A 12009-nucleotide genomic window follows, 5' to 3' on the forward strand; every position below is an offset into this window, starting at 1 on the left:
CTCCCCCCTCTTGAGCCCTCGGCGGAGGCGCCGCCGCCGCAGCTGGTCGCCCTCGTGCAGAAGCTGTGGGCGCAGGCATCCTAGATGCCGACGCTAGAAGCCGACGCTAGAAGCCGACGCTAGAAGCCGACGCTAGAAGCCGACACTACCCGCGTCTTCCGACCGGCACTTCGCAAGAGGACACACGCGCTCAGCTGTGCCCCCGCGGTGCCCTGAGTCCACGGCTCGGTGCCGCGCCCGTGCCCAGACGCCGGTCCGCGTTGAGGACATAGTCGCAAGGCGCAGCGGAGCGGCCGGCGGCGGCAGAGGCGGCCGCCGCCGCGGCTGGTGCCCTCGCGGCACTCGACGGCCAGGCAGCGCCGCCGCCGCAGCTCCCCCCCCGTGCGGAGGTCGCCGCCGCCACCGCCTTCCTCGACGAGGCCGCAGCAGGGCCGGGCGGCGAGGGCGGCGAGGGCGGCGAGGGCGGCGAGGGCATGGGCGATGCGGGCGGCGAGGGCATGGGCGGTGCGGGCGGCACGGCGGCTGCAGAGATGGCCGGCTCCAGCGGTGGCGGTGGGGCTGCCGCCGCGTTCGCCTCGCTCGCGGCGTTGTGTGGCGGGGGGGGCAGCCGCGCGTGCCGAGGCGGAGTCGAGGCGACGGCCGGCTTGCGCGGCGCCGACCGGATGGAGGACAGGCACGTGATGCTCGTGCGGGGAGGCGTCGCCCTCGCCGCGGTCTTCGACGGGCACGGCGGCGACGGCGCCGCCGCCTTCTGCGCGCACAGCTTCGCCCTGAGAGTGTAGCTCCCCGCCGCTCTCTTTCCCCTCACCCGCAGCTCAACATTAGGCGCGGACAACCTCGCCCTGGAGCTGGCGGCGCAGGCGGCGCAGGCGGCGCAGGCGGCGCAGGCGGCGCAGGCGGCGCAGGCGGGCGTCGACGGCGGGGCGCGAGCCGCGGCGCTCGGAGAGGCGTTGAGCCGCAGCTTCGTCCGGCTCAACGAGAGGCTGCTTGCCGAGGCGTCTCCTAGCCGAGAGGCAGCCGAGAGGCAGCCAAGGGGCAGCCGAGAGACAGTCGAGAGGCAGTCAAGAGGCAGCCGAGAGGCAGTCGAGAGACAGTCGAGGGTCACAGCCGAGAGATAGTCGAATCACCGCCAGTTCGGTGAACTGGTGATCACCCGAGATTGCCCGAGGTCAGGCGAGACTGCCCGAGATCACCCGAGATTGCCCGAGATCAGGCGCCGTCCGAGGATTCGGGGTGCACCGCGCTGGCCGCCCTCGTCTTGCCCGACACGACTCTCATCGCAAACGCGGGGGACTGCGTCGCGCACTTGTGGCGCGGCGGCGCGGCCGGCGCCGCCGACTCGCTCGAACGTGTCTCGCGCGACCATAACGCCGCTGTGCCCGAGGAGGCGGCGCGGGTGGCCGCCGCGGGCGGCACAGTGCAGACGACGGCCGATGGCAAAGCGCGCGTCGGCGGGGTGATCCAGGTGGCGGCCGGTTTGATCTCGGCGAATCTCACGCCACTCTTCGGGTCATCGGCGACTCGTGATCCAGGTGACGCGCTGCATCGGCGACCGCCGCTTGCGCCACCTCGGCCTCAGCAGCGAGCCAGAGCTGCGCTGCTGCGCGCGCGCCCCGACGGACGTGGGGATCGTGCTCGCGTCGGACGGGCTCTGGGACGTGATGGACGAGGCGCGCGTGCTCCACTGCCTCACGCACACGGCGCGTTCGGCCGACATGCTCGCCAAGCGGCTCGTCCTCGAGGCGATGGACCGCGGCACCACCGACAACGTGACGTGCGCGGTGGTGCTGTTCTGATGCGGGGCGCAGAAAAAAACTGTTCAGTTTTCAAAGGCAAAACATGACGCTCTGCGGTTGGTGCACCCCTCACACTGACACATTCCCCTCATCCCTTGCCCTTGGCTGAGCACATCTACCTGCGAGCTAGTCTCTCCGCATTCTCTCCCCTAGCCATCCGCCCGCGCCGCGCGCCATCTAATGGGCGTCTAGTGCAGCCACTGACGGCACTATTCCAAAGGAGCGGTCGATGCCTCGCCTAGAGTTCGGGTGGACTTGCGCACTGCTTAGCCCTGAGGGGGTAGTGCGTGTGAGGTGGTGTAATGTTGTCCCGTTTCAGGCGGCAGGAGCCCTAGTCTGGCCGGTTTTTTTGTCAGATCGACACGAAATAGAACGAGATAGAATGAGATAGAATGAGAGGAGAGGCGGGCGGGGCCGATGAGCCAGGTAGGTGGCAGGGGAGTGGGCGGCTTTTGGTCGAGTGGTCTGTGGGGTTCGAGCCCGGCCGGGCGAGTAGCGCGGAGCGCTCGCGGCGCAACGCGCGCGTGCGTGTGAGCGTGCAGGGAGCGAGCAGGGAGTGAGAGAGAGACGGGGGGGGGGGGGGGGAGTGGGTGGTGTGTGAGTTGGGGTGGAGGGGTGAGTGAGTGAGTATTCCCGGGTGCACCGGGACCCAGCTGTGAAGAGTCCGCAAGGGTCCGTGCCAAAATGGCCAAAATCAAGCCTGGTTTGGCCGACTCTGCAGTGGCCGCAGGCGGTGATGGCGGACGCCGACGAGCCTCACGCGCCGGGCCCCACCTCAGACAGTACCTCCGGTGGGCTGCATCCACTCACTGCGGGGCTGCTCGCCATGATAGTCAACGTGCACCGACGGCGACCGCCCTCTCGAAGCGCCGTGCTGACAGGCCAGCCGCCGAGCAGGAGCGAGCAGCCGTTCGAATCCGCGGTGCAGCGCCGCGGATGGCGAACCTCGAGCCGGTGGAGAAGACCGCGGTCGTGTCGGACTCGACCGGCGCCGATGCGGTGCCAGCAATTCGGGCGCGGCCGACTCGCTCCAGTTCGGCGCAGCTCGCCTTGGAGCCCACCGCGCTCTTAAATCGCCTCGAGACCATGCTCCTCGGCAACCAACCCGTCCCCGCACCCTCCAACGAGGTCAGCATCGTCGGCGAGGTCACCAACGGCATCATCATCGCCGCGAAAGCTGCCGTAAACACGCTCTTTTCGTCGCAGCGGCGCGGCGCGCTGATGGCTCTCCAGATAAAGAACCTGAAGAAGGCTGCGCTGGCGTACCTTGTGTGGGACCTACGCGGCGAGCTGGCGGGCGCGCGACTCGAGCAGGCGGTCGTGTACGGCAAGCGGCTCGAGACGCACGCGAGCGGCGTGGACAAGGAGTTGGGCAAGTGCAAGCGGCGGCAGGCGGGCGCGGAGGCGCTTCTCGCTGTCGTTCCAGAAACGTTGCAGGACGTGCCCACGCCAGAGGAGCCCGCGGTCGAGGAGGAGCCGGCGGTCGAGGACCTGCCGGCCAGCGTTTCCCGTCCCGACGACGCGTCTTCGGACAGCGATCGGGAAAGCGTCTTCGAACGTCGGGTGACCCGTCGGATGATCGACGCCGGCCTGAACGAGGCGCAATTCGATATCTATAGGATATGCGGAACGTTTACGGGATTCAGCTCGCCCACGAGGACAAGTGCCACGAGTGTGCCAAGCTGCAGGCTCGGGCAGTGAAACTGTATGATATGCTCCTCCCGTACCTCGAGCGCGACTGGGTGCCACTGGAGGAGGCATTCCAGCGGCTCGACCTTATAGCTGCTCGGGAGCGCTCGGGTACCCTGGGTCGTGGGTATGATAGTGACACAACATATGTGTGATACACTACCAAAACAGGGCCGCGGGGGGGCGTTGGGGGCCGCTGGAGGGCCGCTAGACCCTTCCCGGGCCCCTCCGGGTGGGTCCGGGTGCACCCGGTCTTGATACGAAACCACGACGACACACACCAGTCGACTCGCATCGGTTGCCTCCATGAACGGCGGAGCTATTCTCGCGCCCACACCACACCTGGCTCCAACGTGGACACGCCCATAGCTGGGGACACTACTAGGTCACGCATGGCATCAGAAGTTTTGTCTCTGGGCCCCGAAAGGCATCTCTAGCAGTGTCGTTACGCATGCCCCCTCCCATCCTGGGCGCATGCGCCTCACGTCTCGCCAGAGCATAAGCCCTTGGCGTGTGGCGAGACGAGTTTTTCGCCATGCAGCGAGCAGCAAGCCGCCCGCCGCAAACAGCCGGAGGCATCGCCACGGCACTGACTGCGCCGCGGTCCCGCACCCGTCGACGAAGCTCCCCCCGCGGAAGACTGCGCGTAGCGACGCCTTGACGATCGAGATGAGCGCGCTCCAAGCTCGCCCACCTACTGCCCCTGAGAGTTGGTTACGAGTGGGATCAGCTCCCCCCCTTGGGATCGAAGCCGCCACAACCTCACACCCAACATCTCAGGCGGGATCAGAAGGGGACTCCACACCGGACACCGCCCGGGCACAGCCCCCCTACTCACACACACACACACACACACACACTCATGGAGGGGTGGAGAGTGGTAAAAAGAAAAGAAAGAAAACAGACACGCCAAACGAGGGATGGGACGAGGACAGGGTCCCCACCTGCACGAGCAGGATTTTGGAAGGACGATCAGGGGGACAGGTGGGGCTCTCCTGCTCCTGACAAGGGACACGACAGGCTCGCAGCGCGGTGCGCGGTGGACTCCCACATCCACTGGCGGTCTCATCTCAGTCTAGCGACCTGCCTCCAGCTTGTCGCTGGCAGTCTCTCCTACCACAGGCACACTGACACAGAGTGGTGGCGCCGTTTTCTTTTTCTCGCGATGCACACCCCGGCGCGTCGCCGCTCGCGCCGCGCCTCCGCCGCCTCCGCCTCCGCCTCCGCCTCCGCCTCCGCCCCCTCGCCGGACGCGCCGCCGCCCGCCCGCCTCCTCGACCTCCCCAGGGAGCTCCTCGAGCGCGTCCTCTCTCGCTGCGACAGTCCCCTCGACATCGCTCGCGTCGCGGCCGTCTCGCTGCTCTTTCACTCGCTTGCGGAGGAGGGCATCCGCTTGTGGGCGAAAGAGCGCGGCCTCGAGCTGCCGGCGCAGCCAGAGGGCGAGAGCTGCGCTGTGCGGTGGCTGTGCTTGTCTGCGTTGCTGTGCGAGTCCAACCCGCCGGCGAGGGCGGCGGCAGGCGAACGGCACAGCGTCTTCATCGACGGCGAGGGGCGGCTCTCGTCGTGCGGCTCAGCGAGCTGGAATCCAGGGCTGCTTGGCCACGGTGAGGGCGTGACGCGGCTCAACACGCCCACGCGCCTCTCCTCTTCGCTTGGCGGCGAGCGCGCCGTGAGCGTGTCGGCTGCAGCCTGCCACAGCCTCGCCCTCACCGCCGACGGCGGCGCCTGGAGCTGGGGCGGTGGAGGCAGCGGCCAGTTGGGCCACGGCAACGAGCAGCGCCAGCTGCTGCCGACGAAGGTCGAGGCCTTTACTGGCCAGCGCGTCGTAGCTATGTCGGCTGGACTTTACCACAGCCTCGCCCTCACCGCCGACGGCTCCGTCTGGAGCTGGGGCGATGGAAGCCATGGCAAGCTAGGCCACGGCGACCAGCAGCGCCAGTCGCTGCCGAAGAAGGTTGCTGCCTTGACGGGGCGGCGCGCTGTCGCTGTCTCGGCTGGACCACTCCACAGCTTCGCCATCACCGCCGACGGCGGTGTCTGGAGCTGGGGCGAGGGAGCCTCTGGCAGGTTGGGCCACGGCGACGAGCAGAACCAGCTGCTGCCCAAGAAGGTCGAGGCCTTTGCTGGTCAGCGTGTCGTCGCTGTCTCGGCGGGAGGCTTCCACAGCCTCGCCATCGCCGCCGACGGCGCCGTCTGGAGCTGGGGCAGTGGATACCAAGGCCGGTTGGGCCACGGCGACGAGCAGCGCCAGCTGCTGCCCAAGAAGGTCGAGGCCTTGGCGGGGCGGTGCGTCGTCGCTGTGTCGGCAGGAGGCGGGCACAGCATCGCCATCACCGCCGACGGCGCCGTCTGGAGCTGGGGCTGGGGAGGCGAGGGCCGGTTGGGCCACGGCGACCAGCAGAACCAGCTGCTGCCCAAGAAGGTTGAGGCCTTGGCTGGCCAGCGTGTCGTCGCTGTGTCAGCAGGAGATCGACACAGCCTCGCCAACACCGTCAAGGGCGACGTCTTTACCTGGGGCGAGGGCGATAGCGGCTGCCTTAGCCACGGAGAGTGCCTGTCGAACCAGCTGCTGCCCAAGAAGATCGAGGTGTGGGCAAGCGAGCCAATGTGAGCTCGGAGGAAGAGTGATGTGTGTGTCTGTCTTTCTGTGTAGAGATGGGAGGATGATGCCTGTCTCTTCGCAGTCTCTCGCCCGTTTTTCAGTACTCGCCGATTCTCGCTGCAACCTTCAAGCTTCATCGTTCATGCGCCACCTCGCGGTCGTCCCACTCTTGGGTTGTCGCGATCCTTTTTTTCGCGCCTTGGAGCACTTGGAGTGCGGTGCCGCCCGCGGTTTCTTCTGCCCTCACTGCGGCGAGGGCGGTCGAGTGCACGGAGCTAAGTGCCTCGCCGTCCTCGCGGGAGTCGCTTAGGCGGCTATTGTGGTGTACCTGTGATAGTGCCAGTGCGCGCCAGTCCCGTGCGAGGTGTCGTGCGAGAGTTTTCTTGTACGAAGGTCGTAAAATTCTTCTGCGCTCACATAATGCTCCCGCTCCTGCTCCTCACCTCCCTCGCGTCGCTGCTGTCAACCTGGCGGCCGGCGCCGTCGCGCGGCGCTCGCTCGGACAACCGGAGCACAGAGTTAGTCGACAGCAACCCCTGAGGGTCCCCGTGCTATTCTGGGCGCGAGGCCATGGCGCACACACGGGTCTTCCTTTGCGTTCCACGGAAGAGGCGGCGGGTTGGGGCGGTGCAAGCGGAAGGAGGCGGCGCGTCAAAGGCGGCAAGAGCGGTGGCTTGGCGGCGGTGGCTGTGGTAGCTGCGTCGGTGGCGGGTACGGGTCGGCAGAAGCAGGATGGCTCAGGCATGTGCCGCCTCCGCCTTGTTTCGTGACGAGAGCATGAAGGACGTTACGGTCCGGAGCAGCGAGGGCGCCTTGGCCGCCGGCTGCGGCGGAGGGGTCGGCTCCGCGGCCGCAGCGCTCACGCGGCTTGCGCGATATCTGTAGAGCACCTCGTCGCCGGTGCGCTGCCGCTGCTGCATGATCTGGTGCCCCCGCTCCTCGTCCCACGTCGCGTTCAGCTGCTCCTCGGCCACCTGCTCCTCACGCAGGCGGCCGACGGCGCGCTGGAAGATCGCGCTGACGTGGGACTTGCGCTCCGAGGCCGCGTCGATGCTGGCGCGGCTGGCGTGGCTGGCGCGGCTGACGCGGCTGACGCGGCTGACGCGGCTGGCGCGGGCGAGCATGTATGTACCTCCCGCTGGTCGGGAACGTGCGAGTTTGGGCGACCTTCCTTGTTTGTCGACGTGTCGGGGGTTGTATGTAGCTCTTACGTACATTCCCGAAAGAGGACTGCTGACACAGGGTTTGTTTGCGATGGATGAGGAGCGACCCCCGACCCGAAGGGTTTCTCGGAGGTTAGGGTGCACCAAACTAACCGCCGAAGCGCAAGCACTTGGAGCAAGAGAACTACGTTTTCCGACTCCCTTTCCGAGCGACGCCCGTGTCGAAACTGCCTCGCCCTCGGCCATTCCAACGGCCAGGCCGGCTTCACCTTAAGCGTTAAGGCGGGTCTGCACCCACCCACCCACCGCTCGCCCAGCCAGCCAGGGGTCTATCTACAAAGGTCAGAGCTGTCTTAACCGCTCGCTTGCTTGCGCAAGAGCCTCCGCGGCCGGCCTCATACTAGCACCCTCCCACCGCCTAGAGCCCACCGCACACCGGCCGGCTTTTGGTTGGACTATCTATGTGAGCTGTCTGTGCGTCGGTCGGTGTGAAAACAAAACTGCGCCGCCTCGCGCGCAAAGTCGCGCGCGGCAGCGACCGCACGGCCTACTCGCCCACTCCCTCTCTTTTATGTCCCACCATGCAGAGCGCATCTCTCTCTCTGTTGTGCGAGGCGTGAACCGCGCCATTCGCTCTCACCTGGCAACCCTGGTCTGCACGTCTCGCGCGCGCGTGATCGCGTGAACAGGGGGGCTCCGGCTCCAGGCCCCAAATGACGTGTGAGTGTTAGAGTTGTTTGGTATCTCTCTCTCGATGTGCGGTTGAGGTTGTCGCAGACGGACGCCATCGGCCTGAAAAGCGAGCAGGCGTCCACCTACCACGAAATCGATATAACCCCTAGAGAAGCCGTCGTTGACATATCATCCGAGAGTGAGTCCCGGATCGTCCCCTCCTTGTCGCTTTAGGGTTGTCCCAGACGCCATCGGCCCGAAAAGCGAGCAGGTTGAAAGGGATTATCGATTTCGTGGACGTGTCTGGCACGCCGCGAAACAGCCCGGTCATCCGAGACAAGGTCACAGCGTCCTGACGGCTTCTCAATTTTAGACCATGCTTTCCGCGGTCACGCCGGCCGAGGTCAACGCCATCGACCCGCCCGCCCCTCCCGACGCGTCTCCCGAGCCGGATGAGCGGCCGCCGGCCAAGGCTCGCAAGCGGCCCAGGCCGACGGAGCGATGCGGCTGGACCCCCGAGGCCGACAAGTGGGTCGCCCACGGCTATGAGACCCTCGGCCCGTGCTGGACGGCGATCGCGGCGCTCCTCCGCCGTGAGACGGGTGAGGACCGGTCCGGCGACAGCGTTCGCAACCGCGTCCTCCGCCTGCAGCAGCAGCAGGGCAAGGCAGACGATCGGGGCGGCGACTGCTGGACCACGCAGGAGGTCGACCTCATCTGCCAGGGCGTTCTCAGAGGTCTCCGCTGGAAGGATATCGCGGACATGCTCCCCGGCCGGACCGAGAGCAGCTGCCGTAACCGCTGGGTGCGGCACAAGCAAAAGGAGCTCTCCGGCATGGGCGTCGAGGCAAAGACGGCCGTCGACGTTGACTCGGCCCGCCGCCGCTTCGGCCTTCTCCCCGCCGGAGCACCCTCGCCGGCGCACGTTGGCCTCCTTCCCGCCGGCGCACCCGCGCCGGTATTCGCGCCCCGCCCGTATCCCGGCTCGCAGCAGATGGCGCCCCACCAGCTGCCGCAGCCTAGCCAGCTGCCGCCGCCCTGCCAGCTGCCGCAGTACAACCAGCTGTCGGCGCAGCGGTGGGTGCCCGGGCCACTGATGGGCCTTCCCATGGCCCAGGCCATGCCGATGCCACCGTCGCAGCTCATCCCGATGTGGGGGCCGCCGCAGTACGTCCAGATCCCCGGGGGGTATTGGATGGGCCCCGCTCAAGCCACGCACTCGCCGCCGCAGCCACTCCAGCGTCCCCCGCAGCCGCAGCAGCCCCTGCAGCCGCAGCAATCCCCGCCTCTGCTGCCGGCGGCTCCACCATCTCCGCCGCGCGAGCCGGAGCCACCTTCGCCGCCAATCGCCGCCCCCCCCGCGGCGGCGGCGCTCTCGCCGCCGTCCAAGCGCAGCCTCGCCGCATCGCCCGCCTGGGACGACCAGGCTGACGACCAGGCGGCGCTCTCGGCAGAGGATCGCTACCGTGCGCGGCTACGCCTGGCCGAGAAGGAGGGCCGCTTGCCAAAGGGCGTCGTTGCACGCATTTTGGGGACCATGGCGGCGACACCGAGCGCGGCGTGAGCCTCGGAGCCTGCCGCGCCTCGAGCCGCGCCCCGCACATCCCGGCCACATTTTTCTTGCGTACTGGCCTGTTTATTGACGTGCGGGTGGTACTGGCTTAGGAGAGGGAGGGAGACGATGTTCCTAGTTGAGTTCGATGTTGTTCAGTATGTGCGGCGTACGGCTGTGGGTCCTGTAATATGTCTTTGCACTGTCTCGCGCGCGGCGCTGTCTCTCTGTGGCTACACACTGCGTGAAGAAAAACATCTCGTACATACAACCCAACGCTTCCCCATCGTGCGGGGGTTTGTCGCCCCACGCGCTAGAGCGCCAGCCCAACCCCGACTTAGTGACGAAGATACCCCCGAGCCGACATAACCCAACGACATCGCGCGTCGCTACTGGAGATGCCGCGCACACAGACATACTCCGCCTCTTGAGGAAGTGGCGCCTCATCTTGCTCCTGAGCCAAGGGCGGGCTGCAATTTCGGCGGCGCACGCCAGTGCGCCTGCATCCCGTGGACAGCGAAGGCGGCGGTGCGCCTCGCAGGTAGGCACGGGAACTCGTGGGAGTGCCATCCATGGCGAGAAGAAGCAACGGCTCAGACTCGGCAAAGTGCGGCCGGGGCCCGCTCTCTGAAGTTGTATCTCTCATTGCCGTGCGCTCGTGACCGCTTGACCGCTTTGAGTTCAGGCTGCTCATCGTGCTAGAGGCTTCCCTGGACGCTGGTTTTGGAGGAGGCGGCGACGCTGGAGCCTCGTCACCGCGCTCTGGAGAGTTGGGCAACGCCTGCACTTTGCGGCGTGGCCTTGGGCCTGTAGTCTCTCCAAGCGTGCGTAGACGCTCCTCCTCCCAGGACTGCTGCCGTTCACGCCAACGCGAGACACGCCTTTGTGCCCTCGCTCGCTCGCACCTGCTGATCGCGTCCGTCACGCTTGGCGAGGCTGCGGGCTCATCCACTGCGCACGCAGGCCTGCAACACTCACCTTGAGCACTCCTCCGCGAGCCAGCCGCGCTTAAGTCCACGGCACGAGGCCTAAATCGAGCGCTGGCCCCCGCACCTTGGCTCGCCATTTCTTCGATGCGTCGTGCCTGAGCTCGCATTCGATTGGATTTGCTGGCTTGCGCCGTCTCGGAGTTTCTGCGGCCGGGTTGGTTGCTCGATGTTCCTGTCTTATGTTGGCCGACAAGCCGGAGCCGTACCTCCGTGGCGTGTCCGCGTTGGTTGTTTCGTCCAATCATAGAGCGCTCGGTCAGCTCAGCTAGCCGCGCGCGGACAGCTCGCAGCTCGGCAACCGAGGCGGCAGGTGGCATCGTTCTGTTACATGCCAGTCTCGGAAGAACAGGACGGGACCGGCACAAAGCAACGGGGCACAAACGCCAGGCTACAAAGGCACGGACGGCCACATGCAGATGCACCTCGCTACGCGAGACCTCGGCGTCGCCTTCCGCAGCGGTGAGGCCATCAACCCGATCGGCGTCGGCCCGCGATACATCGCCTTCCGCACCGATGACATCGACGCCTTCAAGCGCCACCTCGACGCGCACGGCGTCCAGTACGCCGACTATGGCTCGCGACTGGCACCAGATCTTTTTTCTCGATCCGCCGGCGAGGGCGTGGTCATAGAGGTCCACGCCGTGCTCAGAGAAGGTGAAGCGGAGGAAAATATCGGAGCTTGTTTGCGGACTAGGTCCAGCCCTGGGTGGCGCAGGATCTGACGTTTTGTGTCTGTAAGTATAAAGATGAGAGTGAGGTTGAACCGGACCCAATCAAAGTCGGCGGGTTTCCAGGCTCCAGGGGGGGGTATGACGAAAAACGGCGGGCGCATTTGGGCACATGATGGGGAGAACTCTGTGGTGGACCCGCTGGGCGAAAGGACTAAGGAGCTCGCAGACCGTTGTGCCTCACGATGTCATCGAGCGGAGCGAGTGCGATCGCGGCGGCCAAGCAGCGGCACCAGGAGCAGCTGCGAGCTGACACGAGCGCGCTCGTCGATGCGGCGAGGGGGCAGAGGCAGATGCCTGAGCTGCCGCCGTACGTGCCAGAATTTGACCTCGCGTTCATGTCTCAGATGCTGGGCGGTGGAGCCGTCCGGTCGGAGCCAGAAGACCCAGCCACTGGCGACGACGAGACGATGATGCAGGAGGCCTGACAATCGTCAGATCCGTGTTTTTTTGGTCTTGCGGTACATCTCTCCGCTCGCCACCTCACGCTCCGCCGTCCGGCCATGGATGGTCCGATGGAGCTCGCCGAGCTCCATCGGACCATCCAACTCCGGTCACCGAGTCTGAACGCGCTCAGCCTCAGGAGGTACCAAACCGCGCGAATTCTGCACGCCTCGCTGCACCGCTGGCTTGACTGAATCAGGCAGCAGCAGGCTGCTGCTGCTGCCACAGCAGCAGTCTGCTGCGGCCCTAATACGCAAGTTGATGACTAGCAGCACTGCCGGGGGCATTCGAGCCGACACAGCCGGTGTGCGGCTGTGCACTGCCACCTGCCCGCGGCTACGCACAATGTGCGCTCGCATTGGATGAGCCCTGCT

General features: G+C 66.5%; 5 protein-coding genes across 5 annotated transcripts in view; 4 read left to right on the top strand and 1 right to left on the bottom strand.

Annotated features, from left to right (window-relative positions):
- The window catches only part of EMIHUDRAFT_458399 (hypothetical protein), a gene marked incomplete at its 3' end in the record, with an annotated part of 3798 nt that extends 2002 nt beyond the window's left edge, over positions 1 to 1796 (top strand). The window contains exons 6-7 of the mRNA XM_005773685.1: positions 633 to 776; positions 1533 to 1796. Coding sequence (XP_005773742.1) covers positions 633 to 776; positions 1533 to 1796 — 408 coding nt within the window. The remainder of the gene's footprint in view (positions 1 to 632; positions 777 to 1532) is intronic.
- Positions 1797 to 2732: 936 nt separating this feature from the next.
- Positions 2733 to 3640, top strand: EMIHUDRAFT_241360 (hypothetical protein; the record flags this gene model as incomplete). Its single annotated transcript, XM_005773686.1, has 2 exons — positions 2733 to 3359; positions 3416 to 3640. 2 exons carry the CDS (start codon positions 2733 to 2735, stop codon positions 3638 to 3640), a joined length of 852 nt encoding a protein of 283 aa, XP_005773743.1.
- Positions 3641 to 6824: 3184 nt separating this feature from the next.
- On the bottom strand, positions 6825 to 7211 carry EMIHUDRAFT_117253 (Hypothetical protein; the record flags this gene model as incomplete). The annotated part of the gene is made up of 1 exon (XM_005773687.1): positions 6825 to 7211. One exon carries the CDS (start codon positions 7209 to 7211, stop codon positions 6825 to 6827), a length of 387 nt encoding a protein of 128 aa, XP_005773744.1.
- A 1041-nt stretch (positions 7212 to 8252) lies between these two features.
- Positions 8253 to 9750, top strand: EMIHUDRAFT_458400 (hypothetical protein). Its single transcript, XM_005773688.1, has 3 exons — positions 8253 to 8787; positions 8914 to 9093; positions 9349 to 9750. The coding sequence occupies exons 1-3, from the start codon at positions 8299 to 8301 to the stop codon at positions 9484 to 9486; spliced, it is 807 nt and encodes a 268-aa protein (XP_005773745.1). The 5' UTR covers positions 8253 to 8298; the 3' UTR covers positions 9487 to 9750.
- Positions 9751 to 10873: 1123 nt separating this feature from the next.
- EMIHUDRAFT_117255 (hypothetical protein) lies at positions 10874 to 11619 on the top strand (the record flags this gene model as incomplete). Its single annotated transcript, XM_005773689.1, has 2 exons — positions 10874 to 11117; positions 11351 to 11619. The coding sequence occupies 2 exons, from the start codon at positions 10874 to 10876 to the stop codon at positions 11617 to 11619; spliced, it is 513 nt and encodes a 170-aa protein (XP_005773746.1).
- Positions 11620 to 12009: the final 390 nt, after the last annotated feature.

Source organism: Emiliania huxleyi (genome assembly GCF_000372725.1).
Source record: "Emiliania huxleyi CCMP1516 unplaced genomic scaffold EMIHUscaffold_330, whole genome shotgun sequence".
NCBI classification, from domain to species: domain Eukaryota; phylum Haptophyta; order Isochrysidales; family Noelaerhabdaceae; genus Emiliania; species Emiliania huxleyi.

Coding starts and splice junctions, on each gene's coding strand:
- EMIHUDRAFT_458400 (XM_005773688.1), top strand. CDS start 8,299: ATGCTTTCCGCGGTCACGCCGGCCGAGGTCAACGCCATCGACCCGCCC. Junction 8,788..8,913: donor AGGCAAAGACGGCCGTCGAC/GTTGACTCGGCC, acceptor CCCGGCTCGCAG/CAGATGGCGCCCCACCAGCT. Junction 9,094..9,348: donor TGTGGGGGCCGCCGCAGTAC/GTCCAGATCCCC, acceptor TGGGACGACCAG/GCTGACGACCAGGCGGCGCT.